At 43.9% G+C, this 24,603-nt stretch overlaps 2 protein-coding genes across 5 annotated transcripts in view; one reads left to right on the top strand and one right to left on the bottom strand.

Moving 5' to 3' along the window:
- Positions 1-6,681, bottom strand: part of LOC124111738 (dynactin subunit 1-like) — a 51,180-nt gene extending 44,499 nt beyond the window's left edge. For all 4 annotated transcript variants that reach the window (XM_046471533.2, XM_046471532.2, XM_046471531.2 and 1 more), the window contains exons 1-6: positions 6,583-6,681; positions 4,697-4,816; positions 4,195-4,310; positions 2,942-3,074; positions 1,925-2,253; positions 1,206-1,406 (exon numbers count right to left, since the gene is read on the bottom strand). In XM_046471533.2, coding sequence (XP_046327489.1) covers positions 1,206-1,406; positions 1,925-2,253; positions 2,942-3,074; positions 4,195-4,310; positions 4,697-4,796 — 879 coding nt within the window. In that variant the 5' untranslated portion in view covers positions 4,797-4,816; positions 6,583-6,681. The remainder of the gene's footprint in view (positions 1-1,205; positions 1,407-1,924; positions 2,254-2,941; positions 3,075-4,194; positions 4,311-4,696; positions 4,817-6,582) is intronic.
- A 161-nt stretch (positions 6,682-6,842) lies between these two features.
- Positions 6,843-24,603, top strand: part of LOC124111737 (vacuolar protein sorting-associated protein 51 homolog) — a 53,072-nt gene continuing 35,311 nt past the window's right edge. Inside the window, exons 1-11 of the mRNA XM_046471527.2 lie at positions 6,843-6,874; positions 7,967-8,262; positions 9,418-9,573; positions 10,832-10,905; positions 13,440-13,572; positions 13,927-14,015; positions 14,526-14,646; positions 15,561-15,664; positions 20,690-20,789; positions 23,117-23,217; positions 23,785-23,864. Coding sequence (XP_046327483.1) covers positions 6,859-6,874; positions 7,967-8,262; positions 9,418-9,573; positions 10,832-10,905; positions 13,440-13,572; positions 13,927-14,015; positions 14,526-14,646; positions 15,561-15,664; positions 20,690-20,789; positions 23,117-23,217; positions 23,785-23,864 — 1,270 coding nt within the window. The 5' untranslated portion in view covers positions 6,843-6,858. The remainder of the gene's footprint in view (positions 6,875-7,966; positions 8,263-9,417; positions 9,574-10,831; positions 10,906-13,439; positions 13,573-13,926; positions 14,016-14,525; positions 14,647-15,560; positions 15,665-20,689; positions 20,790-23,116; positions 23,218-23,784; positions 23,865-24,603) is intronic.

The following is a 24,603-nucleotide window of genomic DNA, read 5'->3' on the forward strand; positions in this document are numbered from 1 at the left end:
TAGACCTCGACTGACCTGATGCAGTTCTGGAGTATAGACCTCCACTGACCTGATGCAGTTCTGGAGTATAGACCTCCACTGACCTGATGCAGTTCTGAAGTATAGACCTCCACTGACCTGATGCAGTTCTGAAGTATAGACCTCCACTGACCTGATGCAGTTCTGCAGTATAGACCTCCACTGACCTGATGCAGTTCTGAAGTATAGACCTCCACTGACCTGATGCAGTTCTAGGCTATAGACCTCCACTGACCTGATGCAGTTCTAGGGAATAGACTTCCACTGACCTGATGCAGTTCTGGAGTATAGGCCTCCACTGACCTGATGCAGTTCTGGAGTATAGACCTCCACTGACCTGATGCAGTTCTAGGCTATAGACCTCCACTGACCTGACGCAGTTCTGGAGTATAGACCTCCACTGACCTGATGCAGTTCTAGGCTATAGACCTCCACTGACCTCATGCAGTTCTGAAGTATAGACCTCCACTGACCTGATGCAGTTCTAGGGTATAGACCTCCACTGACCTGATACAGTTCTGGAGTATAGGCCTCCACTGACCTGATGCAGTTCTGGAGTATAGACCTCCACTGACCTGATGCAGTTCTGAAGTATAGACCTCCACTGACCTGATGCAGTTCTAGGCTATAGACCTCCACTGACCTGATGCAGTTCTGAAGTATAGACCTCCACTGACCTGATGCAGTTCTGGAGTATAGACCTCAACTGACCTGATGCAGTTCTAGGCTATAGACCTCCACTGACCTGATGCAGTTCTGAAGTATAGACCTCCACTGACCTGATGCAGTTCTAGGGTATAGACCTCCACTGACCTGATACAGTTCTAGAGTATAGGCCTCCACTGACCTGATGCAGTTCTGGAGTATAGACCTCCACTGACCTGATGCAATTCTGAAGTATAGACCTCCACTGACCTGATGCAGTTCTAGGGTATAGACCTCCACTGACCTGTCGCAGTTCTAGGCTATAGACCTCCACTGACCTGATGCAGTTCTGGAGTATAGACCTCCACTGACCTGATGCAGTTCTGAAGTATAGACCTCCACTGACCTGATGCAGTTCTGGAGTATAGGCCTCCACTGACCTGATGCAGTTCTGGAGTATAGACCTCCACTGACCTGATGCAGTTCTAGGGTATAGACCTCCACTGACCTGATGCAGTTCTAGGGTATAGACCTCCACTGACCTGCTGCAGCTGTATCTTGGCCTTCTCAAACTCCTTCAGCTTGCCCTTGTCCTCGGTCCTCTTGAAGCGCAGGGTTTCCAGCTTCTCATTGAGGTCCTTCACCTCAGCCTGCAGACCCTCAATCTCCTGCTGCTGCTGCAGGTTGGAGATCTTGTCATCGATTGACGTCGTCATCACACTTAGATCGGGCTTTGAGGGTGACTGTAGGCAGAAAGAGATACCGTTTCAGCACACAAAAGACTGAACACTGTACAACAGTTCCCAGGTTAGAATTAATATCCACAACACATGGCTTTAAGATCCATACAACATGCAGGACTAAAGAGTAAACACTACTGATGTTATTGGTCTGACAAAATGCTATCTCAGATTCTTACATCTAAAAGTGCTTCCCTCACTCACATAAATGACAGCATAATTAAACCGTAACATTCATATATCTTTTGCCCTTTTTCACATTTGCCATGAAAATATGAGGTTCTGTGTTAAGCAATAAAGCAACTACATCTGGTGGAGTGAGTGAGTTGGACTTAATGGCATGGTGTGTCAACTTAATGTGGGAGGAAATCCCAATATAATACAGGTCTCTGACATTTACCAACAAGCACGGGTATGGTGCTGACATAACCGGGGCAAACTGGCGTTTGAACCAACAAACAAAGGTGTCTGGCGTGCCCGAGGGAACCAACTCAGCGAATTGGGACTAGAATACTAATTACCTTTCTGGGGACCTCCACTACAGATGGCTTCTCAACCACAACTGCCTTCTCCTCCTCGGGTGGAGACTGTCTGGCAGGGGTGGGGGCCCCTGGTGGGGACTGTTTGGCAGGGGTGGGGGCCCCTGGTGGGGACTGTTTGGCAGGGGTGGGGACAACAGCAGGTGGCTTGTCATCAACCGGAGTTGTCTCCTTGCTGGTGCGGGGCAATCGCGATGTGGGGATGCCACTCTCTCGCCGACCTGGAGCAGGGTTGCCATTGTCCTTTGGTACACTCCCCTCTTTCTTAGGGGAGGAGGTTGCCGCCGTGGAGTCTGGTATACTCTCACTACCTGCAATGCACATGCACTCCCGTTCAGAACCAACTTCAATATGTTTTGTGCACACCTCCTTTACATATAAATACCTCCATAAATGCAAAAACATATTGAAGTCAATTATCACATGTCAACAATACATCAAGAATAATAACTTCACAGAATGCTTCTTTGATTATTTACATAAAATACTGTAGACAACAATACAAAATAAGTGACATCAATTCGCAGAAAGTTGTAACACAAACGCTGCACACTATTATTAGCCAATCAGGAAACAGTAATCCATTAGTTGGCAGTCGCAGGCCTAATTTCTTTCGATTTATGGACACAAATGCAAAACAAATTGCTCTGTAAGCCAATCACATACCACAGAACACTTGCAATTTTACTTATTCCGAATAACAAGGTACCTTAAATTCTGAACACGATTTCAGATACTTACAACCCAGTCAATGGCATCCATTCCAAACTGACCTGACTCCCCAAAGAGAATCTCTTCTCATTCTGTCTCCACACACTTACTTACAATCCATCACTTCAGAAACACAACACTTACCACACTTCACATGATTAACCATCATCCAGCATGTTTAGCTTTTTGTCTGGCCCATTCTAAGGAGATTATGTATGTAAATAACAATACATGGTATAATGTTTCTGTGGACTATGGATAACGTTCCAGTAGCAAGTGTTCACATACTCTTCCCGACATAGCTGGGTGGCCGCAGCCCAGACCTCCTGGCCAGGGTCTTCCCATCACCAGGGGAGGGGCGTGTCTTGACCGCGGGCGTGGCAGGGGCAGGAGCAGAGCCTGGGTCATCAACTGCCGTAATCTGATACAAACATACTTGTCAGTAATCTTCTTAGTACCAGCTTCAAATCTTCCAAGATACTTTCAATGTACATTTACTTGGAGAAACATAATATTTCGTCTCCTCTGCATGAATACAATAACATAAATAAATAAACAGACATAAATAACAATCAGTTATCTTTCTGTTTGATTGGCATTCTAGAAGTGGCTGAGTGAAAAAGAAAACATACAGCTTTATGGATGATTATTTCTGGGTTATTGCATTTAGCAAGGTTTGTTTGTTTGTTGCTTAACGCCGCACTCAGCGATATTCTAGCTATATGACGGCGGTCTGTAAATAATCGAGTCTGGACCAGACAATCCAGTGACATCATGAGTATCGATCCCACAACTGGGATACAATGACATGCATCAACCAAGTCAGCGAGTCTGACCACCCGATCCCGTTAGTCGCCTCTTACGACAAGCATGGGTTGCTGAAGACCTATTCTACCCTTGATCTTCACAGGTAATTTAGCAAGGTTGGGATGTAGATTCTTACACTGTTATCTACCAGGAGTCTTGAACACTCCAGCTTGATAACAATGTTTGAATCTACACAGAAACGTCATTAAAAGTAATAAACCAGAAGTTGTTAACCATGAAGTTGTATGTTTTCTTAATCAGCTATCTCTTTAAGGCAGAGATTGTTTGATCGCATGGGTACTACAGGTATAATGAATCTCATATTAGTCTCAAATTGAGGAATTATTTGTGTTTTGTTGATGCACTGGAGTATCATTGTGAGTGAGTTGGGTTTAATGCCGCTTTTAACAGTATTCCAGTTATATCGCGGCGTGTCAGCTTAATGTGGGAGGAAAGCCCGAAGTGATGCAGGTCTCAGATGTTTACCACTTCGGTGAAACCCACAAGCACGGGTATGGTGCTGACTAACCTAGAAACATAATTGGGGCGAACTGGGATTCGAACCCACAATCATAGGTTTCTGGCGTGCCCAAGGGACACAACTCTGCACAGCAAATCGCGGCGCCTTAGACGACTGGGCCTCCCGTGCCCCCCACTGGAGTATCAACATGCTGACAATCAAACATATCAAACAAGACGCTGGTGATATGTTTAGTGGACAGTGGTGTACGTACCTGGGACTGCCGGACAAAAATGCCATGTCCCTCAGGAGACTGGAAGTAAGTCTTGCCCTGCACAGTGCCATTGTTCTTGCCCTTGGCTTCATCAAGCACTACACCAATCCATTTCCCTGGAAAGTCAAATTTCATAACATTATTAATCCCTTCCTGGTCTTAATTCTCATTCCACGAGTTTGTTAAATTCAGCTTCTCATTGATGTGGAAATAACCATATAAACCAGTTACCCACATTGATACACATGCAGTTGGAGCACTGCATGGTTGAAACAGAGGTCAACACCTACACAAAATGGCCTTCCAAATGCTCATGCTTCTTAATGCCTAAATTCACTGAAATACAACAACAATGATAACCATAACACTACTACATGTTACCATGGTTACAATCTTTGAGAAAAAGCTGAATCAGTTGCTGAAAAATAGTTTCAAAAGGATTTCTTACTATGTTAAGCATGTTAAATGGACTGTGAAATTAATCTTCCTAACCAGCACTCACCACTAGAGAACAGCGTTGTTCCAATATATGCCACCGTTCCGACAACACCTTTGCCGACAACTTCAACTCTGGTCCCAATCTTTATCGGCTTTTCAGACATCTTTAATTATTCCAGCCAACCTGACAGTAAAAGATGCATTACTAGTAAATACACATAGAGAATCGTTCACTTACCAAAATGTTGACTGCACACCATGTACACAAAATTGGCAAACCTGCTAACTGGGTTAACAAATTGGCATGACCGTACAAAAAGATATTCAAGTACATTTACCATGTTTACTCATCATGTTCATTGGTTGACCCATGTACATGCTAAAATTAGCATTTGACTTACCGTATTCGACATAATAAGCGCCCAGGGCACTCTCAAAATTAGAAATAGGGGGCTCTTATTAGAATATTATTTTGGTGAAAGACAACAGAGTTGAAAGATCGTAAATTTCGTGGTTTATGCTGACAGCCTGAAATGTTTATATACGACAGATATATTTTTCCAGAATTTAATTTCTATAATTAAGGATGCATATAACACACGTATTATACACATATAAATAAGTTTTGTGTACATTGAACAATCGGAAGGGGTGCTAATTGGGATTGTTCACTAGCCAAATATTAGCAAATATCAACGTGGGTGCTTATTAGAGCGGGGTGCTTATTACGTCAAATACGGTACTTGAACACACACATATTCCAATAATTTGTGAATGGGTCAGCCAAAGGTTGTGAAAATTGTGCACAGGTAAGCTGAAGTAGTGCTACCTACTAGTGACTAGTTTACACTCCTGGATGAATCCTTGTCAATGAGGTTTCATTGTAATTTGTATGTCAATAAACCATTATTTTGATGCAAGGAAGCAATGATTACTGTAAATCATGAAATCAATGCAATCAAGACATTGATTAATGCGAAAAATGTGAGTTTCCTTTGTGATGCATTTTTATCTGGACCTAATAGACATGTTGGACTATATTGTCGTCAGGTTCTATGCAGAAATAATGACATGTAAATAACCATGATAACAAATACACTTATAACAGGGAGCTTTTGAACATTCTGATAAACTCAGTCAAATTACTTACTGCAATCTGTGTGAGCCTTTTAAAAGGCTGTGTCTCTTAAAAACTAGTTGGGCCAACATCATGAAATAAATTTGTATATTGACTTGATAGGATGGATGGAGTATATCGCATGAGAGTACCAGACAAAACATCTTTTCATTTCAGTTTACACAGCATAATCCTTAAAGAATAAAGAGGATGAAAGGCCAAAGGCAAAATAAACATGATAAAATTCAACTCGTGAAAAATGCAAAAGTGAACATTGTTAACAAAGCGGTTTTGTTGATTGAAATATGTATCAGGACAAAGATAGGTAAACATAACAAATATAAGGCATAAAATACAAGCTTGATCAGTGAAAGTTAGATACTGTAGTTATGATTGTTTATCATGGTTTCGCACGACATGTTAAATGCAGTTTTGACAGAACTGTCATCTATTCCTGTTCTCGACCTATTTCGACCTAAGTCCTACAAAAATATTAAAATAGTCTGGGGTGTTACAGTTATCAATTATCAATACTTAACATTGTTTACATGATGATCTTGCATGACTCTCTAACTTGTGCTCATAACACTCGATCATATGCACAGTCACAGTTTTCATAGGCTAGGTGTATATTAGATCAAGACCAATGAACAATTGTTGAATAAAACTGGTCACTGACATGTCTGCAAGTGTCAGTCACAACTACGACACAGGAACTAGATGACTTGTCTGTCAACAATCCAAACGAAGCAAAAACTGTAACTTCTACATAAACAGATACTAGCTAAAAACCGCTGTGTACTAAACAAATGAAAAAGAGCATAAAGCTATACCTCAAGATAGACTAGATCATCAAAACTTCTCGCTGCATTTTTATGCATAGACGACTTCGTCAACCGGAAGTTACTCTGACATCATTGCCCCTTAGTGCATCTGCAAAGCAAAATTTAGTTAAGGCATTCAAACAAAATATTTATAACTAATTATACCATACGCTCAGGTGTATACAGATGAATGAAATGTATCCGTTGGATATATCAGATATACTTGCCAGTACTATGCATTTTATGACATTTGAGTTTGGTGTTGGTGGCATAATTGTATCCAAGATGGCTGCTCAACAAGGTTCGTGGCAAATATTTTCGTCTGCTTTTTCCGGTTTCATGATCAAGACAAATGATTCATTACGTCCATCCACCAGAATAACATTCCAGCATCTAAGGCAACCCAAAAAGTCTCAGTTTTTGACTACAGTCTCAGTGTCACTGTCGTTATCGACAGTCATAGACAAAGTAGGGTGTAACTTCATCACACTTACCAACTGCTGTCATTCGCTTTACGGGTGGCTACTCTTTTGCTTTTGTTATCCTTAGGATTGCGGTACATCTTTTCAGAGACCATATACTGATATTGTCTGATGTTCTCTGGTCTATGTATCTGGTGAAATTTTTACGCAAGTTCATTTGATCTGATAACTCATTTATTATTCAAAAGTTGTTGCCAGTAAAAATATGTGACCCTATTTAGATATTAACAAACCTTCCAGCTAATGATTGTTATTTCCTCCAATAATGATATGATGGCAACATTGTGGTTTACCTGGTATAGCCTATATATATTTCCTCAGACTGATCAAGATGATATGCAGAATGCGTGTGAATGCAAGCCCTTGTTTCAAGTTGTTTGACAATGTTTGATTTGTTAACAGACACAATAGTCATCAAAGAATTGCCTTGAACTGACAGTGATCTCAGCAGTCAGTAATTTAGTCTCTGTAATAGTAAAATATTTGTTCATAGCTGTAGACATAGTATTTGTTAAGTTTGTTTTCACTTATTATTCACCCTTATACCACTGTAAACTAGATTGAAGTGAACTAGAATAAAGACCTGTTTGTGTGTAAAAGTGTTACCATATTAAACTTCTACATTATCATTGCATTATTTGCAGTCAGAGTGAGTGAGAAATTATTGCTTAACTGTGCATAAGCAATCTTGTAGCTATTTTCATGTCAAATTGTGGAATCTGAAGCCGGTAAGAAAACTCAGCGGTTTGAGTTTACCCTGTATGGTACAATACAACAAAATACAATAATACATGTTCAAACACATATGACTGACAGATATGTAAAGAAGCACAGAATGTTTAAGAGAAGAAAGGAGCTAACACCATGTGGTAAGAAGACAAACTAGTGGATGAATCCTGGTTGTTTTTCAGACGATGAAGGTGATCAGGCTGATAGCAAGCGACGGAGACATGAAGTGCTCAAGATGTATTATGGGATTGACGAGGAGAAACCAGGTACAACAACTGTGGATCCATGCGACATTGATGGAGCCCACTTCAAGCCTGACACATACTTGTCAACGTTGATCAAGAAGAGCTCTCTGACAGAGTTGATGGACAGAGAGAATGAGATGGTGCGCCAGATCCGTGCCCTGGACAGCGACATGCAGACTCTGGTGTATGAAAACTACAACAAGTTCATCAGTGCTACAGACACCATTCGCAAAGTAAGAACTATCTTAGTAGATGTAATGTTACGGTCATCTGAAATATGAGAAAAGAAATTGAATTTCCCAATATGATATCATATAATGTGTGTCTTGTGTATAAGGCTAAAAAGAATAGTCTTGCTTCTCAGGCACTGCCGCATCATCACAAAGTCTGCAGCATGGTTTGTTTATATTTCCATTATGAAAAAAAAGCCTTAAAGTTAAATATTCCCTGTCTCGAACACATGGCCCCAGCATTGAAATGCTACAATAGTTTAAAAAAACTCGATCCAATATAGCGTGCAGTTACTTCCCTTTTCATGCGCACTGCTTTATTGCGCATCTTGTGTTATCGTCATGGCGACAACAGGAGTTGGTGTGCTTGTTTTGACGTTTGCAAATTTCTTCAATGGAAAAATGAAATTTACGATAAGACATCACTAGACATGATGATTTACAAATTCAATGTTATTTGTGTACTGTATGCCAGACAATGTTTCATAAGCAGAGATTAAGATTAATTGTGTTTTTGTCTCGTGAAAAAAAGCCAGAATAGCAATTAGCTGTTTACACATTTACTCCCTGATCTATGGGTGATTTAGTTTAAAAAATACTTAATGTCAGGGCCAATATCATGACTGAAAAGAAATTTCATTGGAATTGATAGGGAGACCAAAGACTTTGTATCTCTAACGACTAATGTTGGTTTCAAGGCGAGTTCATGGTGAGTTTATGTGATTTGCTGATGAGATCATACACGATTTTGCCGAAATTAATGTAAACAAAATTGAATGAAATCTGGAAGAAAAGTAATGTAATTGATTACAAATGTATGTCTAGATACACAATGAACACTTTATTAGCAAGATAGTGTAGTAATAGGACTAACTTGCATACCTCAGTGCATTTTGACCTTTAATCTGGAAATATTATATATAGGTGTAGTTCCATTTATGGGAGAGGTATATTAAATGAGCTGGTGATACAAGGCCTATGTTAAAATGGTATATTTTGTTCACGGGACAATATGTAAAGACCCCTACTTTATATATCTCACAGTGATATGGTGGCAGTATTAATTCAAGCATTGTGTACCATGTAAACACCACTCATTGAGTTGAGCATCACACCTAGTCTCTGCAGCTCAGTATTCCTTGTGAATTGTGATTCTAGATGAAAAACGACTTCAAGAAGATGGAGGATGAGATGGATCACCTAGCAACCAACATGTCTGCCATCACAGAGTTCAGTGCCAACATCAGCAACACTCTGCAAGACCGGCGCCAACAGATCACCAAGCTGGCCGGAGTTCACTCTCTGCTCAAGAAGGTAAGGTGTTGTACTGCTTGGTAGATGTAGACCTTACTTATCAGTTGCCATTCTTCCATTGCCTTTCAGTCAACAAATGGGCTCCACCCTAGCTGACCGAGGTAGTATTGTTTCCTACTCAAGGGTGCCCTGTGAAGATCTGGGTTAGAATTGGTCTTCAGCAACCCATGCATGCCATAAAAGGCAACTATGCTTATCAAAAGAGGCGACTTATGAGATCGGGTGGTCAGACTGTCTGACTTGGTTGATGCATGTCGAGGTATCCTAATTGCTTAGATCGTTGCTCATGATAACAATCACTTGACTGTCTGGTCCAGACCCGATTATTTACATACAGCCGTCATATAGCAGGAATATTTCTGAGTGCGGCGTTATACAACAAACAAATCCTACTCAAAAGAGTGTTATTTTGGGCCTATGTCTTGTGGAGTAACCGGTGTGACTCTGCCTATGCACTGCAGTATATGGATGTACAAACAATTTACAATTGGTTATGGAAATAAAAAAATTGGCATTTTCTTGGATTACATTGAAATATGTTGAAGGTGGAAGAAACTTGTTTGTTTAATAATTGACCGCCTCTGTGTTCTATTGGTAGAGCGGAAGGAATGGGATTCGATCCCCAGCCACGTCATACCAAAAGACGTTAATAGGTGGTACTTGTTGTTACCCTCTCTGACGCTCGGGATTAAGGGGCTAAAACAAGGACTACTCAGCTCAGAGTCAGTATACTGTGTTTGAGCGGGGTATTCATGTTAAACTGTGGCATGGTATCTCAGCAGCCCCCCCTCACACACACACACACACACACACACACACACACACACACACACACACACACACACACACACACACACATTATATAAGTGCAATAATCTTGGACGCGACATTAAACCCCCTTTTCACCTCAACCACCTTGTTTAGTAATTCAGCTGTGGTGTAAGTTTTAATCAGTGTCACCGCAGCACAGTGCAGACACACCAACTGTTTTTGTCCACTAGTCCTATTAATGATAACATATAGTAAAACCCTTGAAAAGGGCAAGTTTCTGCTAGTCCTTAGGATACCTTAACTATTGGGCAGTTTGGGAAGGACTACAGGACTATTGCCAGTTTTGAATGCTGCAGACAGAATAAACTGCAGTATTGTTGACTGTTAACACCAATCAAGTGTAGGAATCTATTTGACAGACTTGAATGATTCTAAAGTTCTGGTATGGTTCAGATCATTTTCTCAACAATTGTCACCTTGGTTTCAGCTTCAGTTCCTGTTTGAACTGCCAGCTCGTCTGAAAAAGTGCATCGAGCTGAAGGCTTACAGTCAGGCTGTCAGGTAAGAAGTGCATCGAGCTGAAGGCTTACAGTCAGGCTGTCAGGTAAGAAGTGCATCGAGCTGAAGGCTTACAGTCAGGCTGTCAGGTAAGGAGTGCATCGAGCTGAAGGCTTACAGTCAGGCTGTCAGGTAAGAAGTGCATCGAGCTGAAGGCTTACAGTCAGGCTGTCAGGTAAGAAGTGCATCGAGCTGAAGGCTTACAGTCAGGCTGTCAGGTAAGGAGTGTATCGAGCTGAAGGCTTACTGTCAGGCTGTCAGGTAAGGAGTGCATCGAGCTGAAGGCTTACAGTCAGGCTGTCAGGTAAGAAGTGCATCGAGCTGAAGACTTACAGTCAGGCTGTCAGGTAAGAAGTGCATCGAGCTGAAGGCTTACAGTCAGGCTGTCAGGTAAGAAGTGCATCGAGCTGAAGGCTTACAGTCAGGCTGTCAGGTAAGGAGTGCATCGAGCTGAAGGCTTACAGTCAGGCTGTCAGGTAAGAAGTGCATCGAACTGAAGGCTTACTGTCAGGCTGTCAGGTAAGGAGTGCATCGAGCTGAAGGCTTACAGTCAGGCTGTCAGGTAAGGAGTGCATCGAGCTGAAGGCTTACAGTCAGGCTGTCAGGTAAGGAGTGCATCGAGCTGAAGGCTTACAGTCAGGCTGTCAGGTAAGAAGTGCATCGAGCTGAAGGCTTACAGTCAGGCTGTCAGGTAAGAAGTGCATCGAGCTGAAGGCTTACAGTCAGGCTGTCAGGTAAGAAGTGCATCGAGCTGAAGGCTTACAGTCAGGCTGTCAGGTAAGGAGTGCATCGAGCTGAAGGCTTACAGTCAGGCTGTCAGGTAAGGAGTGCATCGAGCTGAAGGCTTACAGTCAGGCTGTCAGGTAAGAAGTGCATCGAGCTGAAGGCTTACAGTCAGGCTGTCAGGTAAGGAGTGCATCGAGCTGAAGGCTTACAGTCAGGCTGTCAGGTAAGAAGTGCATCGAGCTGAAGGCTTACAGTCAGGCTGTCAGGTAAGGAGTGCATCGAGCTGAAGGCTTACAGTCAGGCTGTCAGGTAAGAAGTGCATCGAGCTGAAGGCTTACAGTCAGGCTGTCAGGTAAGGAGTGCATCGAGCTGAAGGCTTACAGTCAGGCTGTCAGGTAAGGAGTGCATCAAGCTGAAGGCTTACAGTCAGGCTGTCAGGTAAGAAGTGCATCAAGCTGTTAGCTTACAGTCAGGTTGTTGGGTAAGGAGTAGAGTGTTGAAAGTTGATTTAGTGGACCTGACAGCCCCTGTTGAGTAGAGACATGCACCTGACAGCCCTCGTTGAGTATTGGCGTGTACCTGACAACCCCCGTTGAGGAGAGACGTGCACCTGACAGCCCCCATTGAGTATTGGGTCTGCCTGACAGCTCCCGTTGAGTATTGGCGCGGCCTGACAGCCCCCGTTGAGTATTGGCGTGTGCCTAACAACCCCCGTTGAGTATTGGCATGTGCCTGACAGCCCCTGTTGAGTAGAGACGTGTGCCTGACGACCCCTGTTGAGTAGAGACATGCATCTGACAGCCCCTGTTGAGTAGAGACATGCATCTGACAGCCCCCATTGAGTATTGGCGTGTGCCTGACAACCCCCGTTGAGTATTGGCATGTGCCTGACAGCCCCCGTTGAGTATTGGCGTGTGCCTGACAACCCCTGTTGAGTAGAGACATGCATCTGACAGCCCCTGTTGAGTATTGGCGTGTGCCTGACAACCCACGTTGAGTATTGGCATGTGCCTGACAGCCCCTGTTGAGTAGAGACGTGTGCCTGACAGCCCCTGTTGAGTAGAGACATGCATCTGACAGCCCCTGTTGAGTAGAGACATGCATCTGACAGCCCCTGTTGAGTAGAGACATGCATCTGACAGCCCCTGTTGAGTAGAGACATGCATCTGACAGCCCCTGTTGAGTAGAGACGTGTGCCTGATAGCCCCTGTTGAGTAGAGACATGCATCTGACAGCCCCTGTTGAGTAGAGTCATGCATCTGACAGCCCCTGTTGAGTAGAGACATGCATCTGACAGCCCCTGTTGAGTAGAGACATGCATCTGACAGCCCCTGTTGAGTAGAGACATGCATCTGACAGCCCCTGTTGAGTAGAGACGTGTGCCTGATAGCCCCTGTTGAGTAGAGACATGCATCTGACAGCCCCTGTTGAGTAGAGTCATGCATCTGACAGCCCCTGTTGAGTAGAGACATGCATCTGACAGCCCCTGTTGAGTAGAGACATGCATCTGACAGCCCCTGTTGAGTAGAGACATGCATCTGACAGCCCCTGTTGAGTAGAGACGTGTGCCTGATAGCCCCTGTTGAGTAGAGACATGCATCTGACAGCCCCTGTTGAGTAGAGTCATGCATCTGACAGCCCCTGTTGAGTAGAGACATGCATCTGACAGCCCCTGTTGAGTAGAGACATGCATCTGACAGCCCCTGTTGAGTAGAGACGTGTGCCTGACAGCCCCTGTTGAGTAGAGACGTGCACCTGACAACCCCTGTTGAGTATTGGCGTGTGCCTGACAGCCCCATCCTATGATGCAGGTACTACACGAAGGCCAAGCGGGTGCTGCACCAGTACCAGCACATGCCCAGCTTCCAGGGCATCAACAGGGACTGCAACACCATCATTGAGGAGCTCAGCAATAAGCTCCGCGAGCAGTTCAAAGACAAAGATGTAAGTATTTATGTTGGGAAAATGTTGATACCATATTTAACAAGTTGTCAGTTTGTATCAAGTAGAAGAGGGGTATTTTCATGAGGGTGCATGGGTAAGATTTGTTTTAAAATTGGAAATAAAGAAATATGCAACCAAATTTTGATATGAGAGGTAAAATCTTTAGTAAATCATGTAATATACATGACACTCTTGTCTTAAAGATTTACAGAGTTAATACAACAAAAGTATGCAAGTTTACTGATTTAAAGAACATTATCCTGAGAATTGTTACTCTGAGTTGATGTAGATGCAGGTTTGGAATCTCAGTTGAAGTTAATGAGTCAGTCACGGTTGTTGTTGTGGTTGCTGCAGTCCACGCCGAAGCAGCTGGCGGAGTGTGTGGACCTCCTGTTGCAGCTGGAGGAGCCAGCTGAACAGCTGTGTGAGGAGTTCCTGTCACAGTGAGTCCGCTATAGGAGTGTCACCGTTCATCTCATCAGGGTCTGATGGCAATACATAGAAGACAAGCAAAAATGTCAATAGTTAACATCAATATGTTTATACTTTACCGTTCTTTTTAATCCAAACTTATGATAAGTCACCTGTTGCTGATTAGCTCATTGTAGTGAATCATCACACACTGATTGGGTTATTGTAGTGAATCATCACACACTGATTGGGTTAATATTATGAATCATCACACACTGATTGGGTTATTATAGTGAATCATCACACATTGATTGGGTTATTATAGTGACACATCACACACTGACATTGTTACTGTAGTGATAATAACAAGTAGCTATGGTACTGACTATAGGTACTTTTTATTAATATAATTAATTGTCTTGACAAGCAAGCTTATCTTATTTGTACAAGTCTTGAGCTGCACCAAATGATGTGTTGGAATCTTGACTGTTGCATGTCAGAAGGTATTTAATCTATGTTTCTGTTATAACAAAACTTCACAGTGCAAGGCAGAAAATAGATGAAGACTTGAATGAACTGAATCGGCAGATCAAACTTCAGGCAGGGGAGGTAACTCCAAGTGAGGATCAGAGACCAGCACAGGCTTATCTCAACACGCCTATGGTGAGCACTGTCTTATTGCTTGTTTTCATCACGGTTGTGATAACTGCCGTCATTAAGCATCATAAGGCCATGGAAAATTAATAATTAGATTTTCATCACTTCCCACCTCACTACCAAACACCCACCTCACATCAAATTATAATCCCTGTAGACACCTTACAGATGGAGAACATTCACATCTGTGTCCTTTCTCTCTTGGGGGAATGTATCCTCTACCAGTACATAGTCCCAAAATACATTCCTGCTTCACATGAATTACATCCGTCCACAATGAATGTCCACGTAGGTGCCTGAGCAGTTGTTGAACCCATGCTTGCCGTAACAAGCGACTATGCTTGTCGTAAGAGGCGACTAATGGGATCGGGTGGTCAGGCTTGCTGACTTAGTTGATGCATGTTATCGTATCCTAATTGCGTGGATCGATGCTCATGACATCAATCACTGGACTGTCTGGTCCAGACTCAATTATTTACAGACCGCCGTCATATAGCTGGAATATTGCTGAGTGCAGCGTTAAACAAATAACAAACAAACAAACAAAAGTTGTCCAATATAATAAAAATAACATGACTTCGACCTCACATTTGAAATAAATTTGGATAAAAAGTCCAATAATGACTTTATCGGGCATAAAATGCACCAATATATACTAAACAGAAAGGTTAGGGATCATCATTATTTTAGGGGATCTTATGAAATTGTGTGATCAATCTTCATGGTCTTCACCACGAAAAGATATCCCAAAACATATTCATGATCCCTAACTTTTTTCGTTCAGTATAGGCGTAGAGTGGGTTTAACTGAGGCAGTGATATGTTGTAGTCCTGATTATCTGCCCAGCTGATGGGATGTTTTCATGTTGTTTTCCACACATGGTGAGTGTGATGTTTACTGTGTTTTTGTGTGATGTTCAGGATGTGCTGGAGTTTGTGGACTCGGGCTGCAATGGTTTCCTCAGCAACATGTGTCTGGTGATAGCATCCTACAACGACATGTTCCTCCACAGACAGGGCGAAAAGTAGGTAGACAGGTGATCAAAGGGTGTCCCTGTAGGTCCAGTTCCCTGTTACTGTAGGACCAGTTCTCTGTAGACTGTAGGACCAGTTCTCTGTAGACTGTAGGACCAGTTCCCTGTAGACTGTAGGACCAGTTCCCTGTAGACTGTAGGACCAGTTCCCTGTAGACTGTAGGACCAGTTCTCTGTAGACTGTAGGACCAGTTCTCTGTAGATTGTAGGACCAGTTCTCTGTAGACTGTAGGACCAGTTCCCTGTAGACTGTAGGACCAGTTCCCTGTAGACTGTAGGACCAGTTCCCTGTAACTGTAGGACCAGTTCCCTGTAGACTGTAGGACCAGTTCTCTGTAGACTGTAGGACCAGTTCCCTGTAGGTCCAGTTCCCTGTAGGTCCAGTTCTCTGTAGACTGTAGGACCAGTTCCCTGTAGACTGTAGGACCAGTTCCCTGTAGACTGTAGGACCAGTTCCCTGTAGACTGTAGGACCAGTTCTCTGTAGACTGTAGGACCAGTTCCCTGTAGACTGTAGGACCAGTTCCCTGTAGACTGTAGGACCAGTTCCCTGTAGACTGTAGGACCAGTTCTCTGTAGACTGTAGGACCAGTTCTCTGTAGACTGTAGGACCAGTTCTCTGTAGATTGTAGGACCAGTTCTCTGTAGACTGTAGGACCAGTTCCCTGTAGACTGTAGGACCAGTTCCCTGTAGACTGTAGGACTGGTTCCCTGTAGACTGTAGGACCAGTTCCCTGTAGGTCCAGTTCCCTGTAGACTGTAGGACCAGTTCCCTGTAGACTGTAGGACCAGTTCCCTGTAGACTGTAGGACTGGTTCCCTGTAGACTGTAGGACCAGTTCCCTGTAGGTCCAGTTCCCTGTAGACTGTAGGACCAGTTCCCTGTAGACTATAGGTCCAGTTCCCTGTAGACTGTAGGACCAGTTCCCTGTAGACTGTAGGACCAGTTCCCTGTAGACTGTAGGACCGGTTCCCTGTAGATTGTAGGACCAGTTCCCTGTAGACTGTAGGACCAGTTCCCTGTAGACTGTAGGACCAGTTCCCTGTAGACTGTAGGACCAGTTCCCTGTAACTGTAGGACCAGTTCCCTGTAACTGTAGGACCAGTTCCCTGTAGACTGTAGGACCAGTTCCCTGTAGACTGTAGGACTGGTTCCCTGTAGACTGTAGGACCAGTTCCCTGTAGACTGTAGGTCCAGTTCCCTGTAGACTGTAGGACTGGTTCCCTGTAGACTGTAGGACCAGTTCTCTGTAGACTGTAGGACCAGTTCTCTGTAGATTGTAGGACCAGTTCTCTGTAGACTGTAGGACCAGTTCCCTGTAGACTGTAGGAGGACCAGTTCCCTGTAGACTGTAGGACCAGTTCTCTGTAGACTGTAGGACCAGTTCCCTGTAACTGTAGGTCCAGTTCCCTGTAGACTGTAGGACCAGTTCCCTGTAGATTGTAGGACCAGTTCCCTGTAGACTGTAGGACCAGTTCCCTGTAGGACCAGTTCCCTGTAGACTGTAGGACCAGTTCTCTGTAGACTGTAGGACCAGTTCCCTGTAGACTGTAGGACCAGTTCCCTGTAGACTGTAGGACCAGTTCTCTGTAGATTGTAGGACCAGTTCTCTGTAGACTGTAGGACCAGTTCCCTGTAGACTGTAGGACCAGTTCCCTGTAGACTGTAGGACCAGTTCCCTGTAGACTGTAGGACTGGTTCCCTGTAGACTGTAGGACCAGTTCCCTGTAGGTCCAGTTCCCTGTAGACTGTAGGACCAGTTCCCTGTAGACTGTAGGACCAGTTCCCTGTAGACTGTAGAACCAGTTCCCTGTAGACTGTAGGACCAGTTCCCTGTAGACTGTAGGACCAGTTCCCTGTAGATTGTAGGACCAGTTCCCTGTAGACTGTAGGACCAGTTCCCTGTAGACTGTAGGACCAGTTCCCTGTAGACTGTAGGACCAGTTCCCTGTAACTGTAGGACCAGTTCCCTGTAACTGTAGGACCAGTTCCCTGTAGACTGTAGGACCAGTTCCCTGTAGACTGTAGGACTGGTTCCCTGTAGACTGTAGGACCAGTTCTCTGTAGACTGTAGGTCCAGTTCCCTGTAACTGTAGGACCAGTTCCCTGTAGACTGTAGGACCAGTTCTCTGTAGACTGTAGGACCAGTTCCCTGTAGACTGTAGGACCAGTTCCCTGTAACTGTAGGACCAGTTCCTTGTAGACTGTAGGACCAGTTCCCTGTAGACTGTAGGACCAGTTCTCTGTAGACTGTAGGTCCAGTTCCTTGTAGACTGTAGGACCAGTTCCCTGTAACTATAGGTCCAGTTCCCTGTAGACTGTAGGACCAGTTCCCTGTAGACTGTAGGACCAGTTCCCTGTAGACTGTAGGACCAGTTCCCTGTAACTATAGGTCCAGTTCCCTGTAGACTGTAGGACCAGTTCCCTGTAGACTGTAGGACCAGTTCTCTGTAGACTGTAGGACCAGTTCCCTGTAGACTGTAGGTCCAGTTCCCTGTAGACTGTAGGACCAGTTCTCTGTAGACTGTAGGACCAGTTCTCTGTAGATTGTAGGACCAGTTCTCTGTAGACTGTAGGACCAGTTCCCTGTAGACTGTAGGACCAGTTCCCTGTAGACTGTAGGACCAGTTCCCTGTAGACTGTAGGACCAGTTCCCTGTAGACTGTAGGACTGGTTCCCTGTAGACTGTAGGACCAGTTCCCTGTAGGTCCAGTTCCCTGTAGACTGTAGGACCAGTTCCCTGTAGATTGTAGGACCAGTTCCCTGTAGACTGTAGGACCAGTTCCCTGTAGACTGTAGGACCAGTTCCCTGTAGATTGTAGGACCAGTTCCCTGTAGACTGTAGGACCAGTTCCCTGTAGACTGTAGGACCAGTTCCCTGTAGACTGTAGGACCAGTTCCCTGTAACTGTAGGACCAGTTCCCTGTAACTGTAGGACCAGTTCCCTGTAGACTGTAGGACCAGTTCCCTGTAGACTGTAGGACTGGTTCCCTGTAGACTGTAGGACCAGTTCCCTGTAGACTGTAGGACCAGTTCCCTGTAGACTGTAGGACCAGTTCCCTGTAGACTGTAGGACCAGTTCTCTGTAGACTGTAGGACCAGTTCTCTGTAGACTGTAGGTCCAGTTCCCTGTAGACTGTAGGACCAGTTCCCTGTAGACTGTAGGACCAGTTCTCTGTAGACTGTAGGACCAGTTCCCTGTAGACTGTAGGACCAGTTCCCTGTAACTGTAGGACCAGTTCCCTGTAGACTGTAGGACCAGTTCCCTGTAGACTGTAGGACCAGTTCCCTGTAGACTGTAGGACCAGTTCCCTGTAGACTGTAGGACCAGTTCTCTGTAGATTGTAGGAGGACCAGTTCCCTGTAGACTGTAGGACCGGTTCCCTGTAGACTGTAGGACCAGTTCCTTGTAGACTGTAGGACCAGTTCCCTGTAACTATAGGTCCAGTTCCCTGTAGACTGTAGGACCAGTTCCCTGTAGACTGTAGGACCAGTTCCCTGTAGACTGTAGGACCAGTTCCCTGTAGACTGTAGGACCAGTTCTCTGTAGATTGTAGGAGGACCAGTTCCCTGTAGACTGTAGGACCGGTTCCCTGTAGACTGTAGGACCAGTTCTCTGTAGATTGTAGGAGGACCAGTTCCCTGTAGACTGTAGGACCAGTTCCCTGTAACTATAGGTCCAGTTCCCTGTAGATTGTAGGATCAGTGTAGTCCTCATTCAAGGCACCAAAGAAGGGATGAGTCTGGGCCCGGTTCCACTAAGTGATGTAGTGTTATATATCACAACTTTTGACATAGACTAAGACAGGGTCATGTGGTGAAACATGGTGTTATGCATTCACTGGTCTCGGCCAAGACCAATAGTCCCCTGGGTCAAGACCTTTACCTACCAATAGTCCCCTGGGATCTAGACCTTGACCTACCAATAGTCCCCTGGGATCTAGTCCTTGACCTACCAATAGTCCCCTGGGATCTAGATCTTGACCTACCAATAGTCCCCTGGGATCTAGACCTTGACCTACCAATAGTCCCCTGGGATCTAGACCTTGACCTACCAATAGTCCCCTGGGATCTAGACCTTGACCTACCAATAGTCCCCTGGGATCTAGACCTTGACCTACCAATAGTCCCCTTGGATCTAGACCTTGACCTACCAATAGTCCCCTGGGATCTAGACCTTGACCTACCAATAGTCCCCTGGGATCTAGACCTTGACCTACCAATAGTCCCCTTGGATCTAGACCTTGACCTACCAATAGTCCCCTGGGATCTAGACCTTGACCTACCAATAGTCCCCTGGGATCTAGACCTTGACCTACCAATAGTCCCCTGGGATCTAGTCCTTGACCTACCAAAATTCCCCTGGGATCTGGACCTTGACCTACCAATAGTCCCCTGGGATCTAGACCTTGACCTACCAATAGTCCCCTGGGATCTAGTCCTTGACCTGCCAGTTGTCCCCTGGGATCTAGACCTTGACCTACCAAAATTCCCCTGGGATCCGGACCTTGACCTACCAATAGTCCTTTGGGGTCTAGACCTTTGGGCAAGAATACACTATATCTGCATCAAGCTCATTCCTTAGTAATGGTTTCTAAGTTTTTGAGACAGCATTTTTGTCACCTCGCTAAAATAACAGGTGGTTCAGGGGGCTATCCACCCACTCAACAGCTGTAATTAAATGCTTTCGTAAGTAAATGAAATGTTTAATTACCAAAGTAGATACAAAATACATGTGCTGCTTTATTAGTAGCATCAAACAAATATGGCGGATAGGTGTCTGGTATAATGCATGTGTACCGACCTTTACCTTAAAAAAATCCCCTGGAGTCAATGGCTTGATCTACCTATGGTCCCCTGGGAAATAACAAAACCATTTGTTTATGATCATTGACTCTGTAGTACCTTACACAGTTACAAAAACATGAGGAACAGCCTGTTAGTGGATGGTGATGAGGAGGAAGAGGATGCCTCCGCAGTGAAGTAATTGGTAACATTCCTATTTCTTCTCCCACAGTGAGAACTTTGACACAATCGCCCTGAAGAAGTTGGTGAACTTTGTCAATGAGCTGATGGAGCAATATTTTGCCTACGTCCAGAACCGGGTGCAGCTCGAGGTATGTGTTGAGAGTTTTGTTCCGAGGCATTAGTTCAAGCATACACAGTTTCTACTGTTGGTACACCACTACACAGATGCTTCATAAACCACTACATAGATGCATCATACACCACTACATAGATGCTGCATACACCACTACATAAATGCTGCATACACCACTACACAGATGCTGCATACACCACTACACAGATGCTGCATACACCACTACATAGATGCTGCATACACCACTACACAGATGCTGCATACACCACTACATAGATGCTGCATACACCACTACACAGATGCTGCATACACCACTACATAGATGCTGCATACACCACTACACAGATGCTGCATACACCACTACACAGATGCTGCATACACCACTACATAGATGCTGCATACACCACTACATAGATGCTGCATACACCACTACACAGATGCTGCATACACCACTACACAGATGCTGCATACTCCACTACACAGATGCTGCATACACCACTACATAGATGCTGCATACACCACTACACAGATGCTGCATACACCACTACATAGATGCTGCATACACCACTACATAGATGCTGCATACACCACTACATAGATGCTGCATACACCACTACATAGATGCTGCATACACCACTACATAGATGTGGCATACACCACTACATAGATGTTGCATACACCACTACACAGATGCTGCATGCACCACTACATAAATGCTGCATACACAACTACATAGATGCTGCATACACCACTACACAGATGCTGCATACACCACTACATAGATGCTGCATACACCACTACATAGATGCTGCATACACCACTACACAGATGCTGCATACACCACTACACAGATGCTGCATACTCCACTACATAGATGCTGCATACACCACTATATAGATGCTGCATACACCACTACATAGATGCTGCATACACCACTACATAGATGTGGCATACACCACTACATAGATGTTGCATACACCACTACAAAGATGCTGCATGCACCACTACATAGATGCTGCATACACAACTACATAGATGCTGCATACACCACTACACAGATGCTGCATACACCACTACATAGATGCTGCATACACCACTACATAGATGCTGCATACACCTCTACACAGATGCTGCATACACCTCTACACAGATGCTGCATACACTACTACATAGATGCTGCATACACCACTACATAAATGCTGCATACACCACTACACAGATGCTGCATACACCACTACATAGATGCTGCATACACCACTACACAGATGCTGCATACACCACTACATAGATGCTGCATACACCACTACATAGATGTTGCATACACCACTACACAGATGCTGCATACACCACTACACAGATGCTGCATACACCACTACATAGATGCTGCATACACCACTACACAGATGCTGCATACACCACTACATAGATGCTGCATACACCACTACACAGATGCTGCATACACCACTACATAGATGCTGCATACACCGCTACATAGATATTGCCTACACCACTACATAGATGTTGCATACACAACTACATAGATGCTGCATACACCACTACATAGATGCTGCATACACCGCTACATAGATGCTGCATACACCGCTACACAGATGCTGCATACACCACTACATAGATGCTGCATACACCACTACACAGATGCTACATACACCACTACACAGATGCTACATACACCACTACACAGATGCTACATACACTACTACATAGATGCTGCATACACCACTACACAGATGCTGCATACACCACTACACAGATGTGGCATACACCACAACACAGATGCTGCATACACCACTACACAGATGCTGAATACACCACTACATAGATGCTGAATACACCACTACATAGATGTGGCATACACCACTACATTGATGCTGCATACACCACTACACAGATGCTGAATACACCACTACATAGATGCTGCATACACAACTCCATAGATGTTGCATACACCTCTACACAGATGCTGCATACACCACTACATAGATGCTGCATACACCACTACACAGATGCTGCATACACCACTACATAGATGTTGCATACACCACTAGACAATCACATAGATCGAGTCGTCACGCTCAGGGGCTTGGTTGATTGTGTGTCATCGTACCTGTGGATCATGCTCATAATATCGATCACTGGATTGTGTGGTCCAGAATGGATTATTTATAGGTCACGGCCAAACAGCAAACAGCTGTAATATGCTGAGTGCGGCGTTAAATAACAGACCAACTTTACATTTATGTTGCATCTTAAGGCCACACCTTACACAGCAAGCAGAGACAGTGCATTCACCATTACACTGAAGTATGTGTTGTATCAATACAGAAAGAGACTGGGGACAACACAATCCTTGTCCGAGCCCTTGACCGATTCCACCGTCGACTTCAGGCCATGAACAAGCTCTTACCAGACACCGACTTTTCAAGGTGAGAGTTGCCTCCCTTTGCCCATGTCCTTGGCTATTGCAGTCAATAGTCAATACATGATGATTTTCAAATCTTTATTTTTAGCCTGTTTTGTGATAGTAAAATCAGATACATTTGTACATACTTGCAATATTCAAATATTAAGGTATACCATAAATAGTAGTAATTCATTTTCTCTAAAAAAATAATCAAGTCTTACTGAAAAACTATTACATATGCTTTGCCTCGTAGGAATAAATATAATAAGCCTTTTTCTTGCAGATTATGTTGAAGTGTCCAAAAAATACAGTATATTATTCTTATCGATTCAATTCACAACACATAATTTAGCACCTGTTTATGTTGGGAAAAATAATTGAGCTTCTGAACAGTAGACAAATTGCCGATCTCAAACCAAAATCCCCCATCCCCTGAAAAATGAATGGTTGTCCCTAATGTGATGGCTGAGCATGGTCATTTATATAGAAATAGTCCACCTAAGTGACGTATTACAGTTATTGTGAGAAGTATTCTGATGCATGTATTGTGTGGACTAGGATATGTGACCATGTTTGTATTCATCACCAGGGCAGGGACGGAAATCGTGTCTCGGGCTGCTAAGGACAGAGTCGCACACTATCTCCAGGCCCTGAAACAACACTTCTCAGGTACAGTCCTTCACAATGTGGCCACACCATTCTAGTGGGGAAATAAGAATACCTGTAATGTGGAGACAGGGATTAATGCAGAAATAGTAGAACATTGAGTGCACATGTACTGATGGAATCAGCTGCAAGAGTCATCATCCTAATAATCTAGATTTCCTGCTGGTGAATCAAAATTCTTTATAATGCCCTCTGCAATATCCTCTATAATACCCTCTGCAATATTCTTTATAATACCCCCTGTACTACCTTCTTTAATACCCTCTGTACTACTCTTTATGATACCCTCTCAATATCCTTTATAATACTTTCTGCAATATTCTTTATAATGCCCTCTGCAATATTCTTTATAATACCATCTGTACTATTCTTTATGATACCCTCTGCAAGATTCTTTATATTACCCTTTGTACAACTTTCTATAATACCCACTGTACTACTCTTTATGATACCCACTGTACTACTCTTTATGAAACCCTCTGTACTACTCTTTATGAAACCCTCTGTACTACTCTTTATGATACCCACTGTACTACTCTCTATGATACCCACTGTACTACTCTTTATGATACCCTCTGTACTACTCTTTATGATACCCTCTCAATATTCTTTATAATACTTTCTGCAAGATTCCTTATAATACCCTCTGTACAACCTTCTATAATACCCTCTGTACTACTCTTTATAATACCATCTGTACTACTCTTTATAATTCCCTCTGTACGACCCTTTATGATACCTT

This window comes from Haliotis rufescens, unplaced genomic scaffold, assembly GCF_023055435.1.
Source record: "Haliotis rufescens isolate VD_foot unplaced genomic scaffold, xgHalRufe1.0.p SCAF_12, whole genome shotgun sequence".
Classification (NCBI taxonomy): domain Eukaryota; kingdom Metazoa; phylum Mollusca; class Gastropoda; order Lepetellida; family Haliotidae; genus Haliotis; species Haliotis rufescens.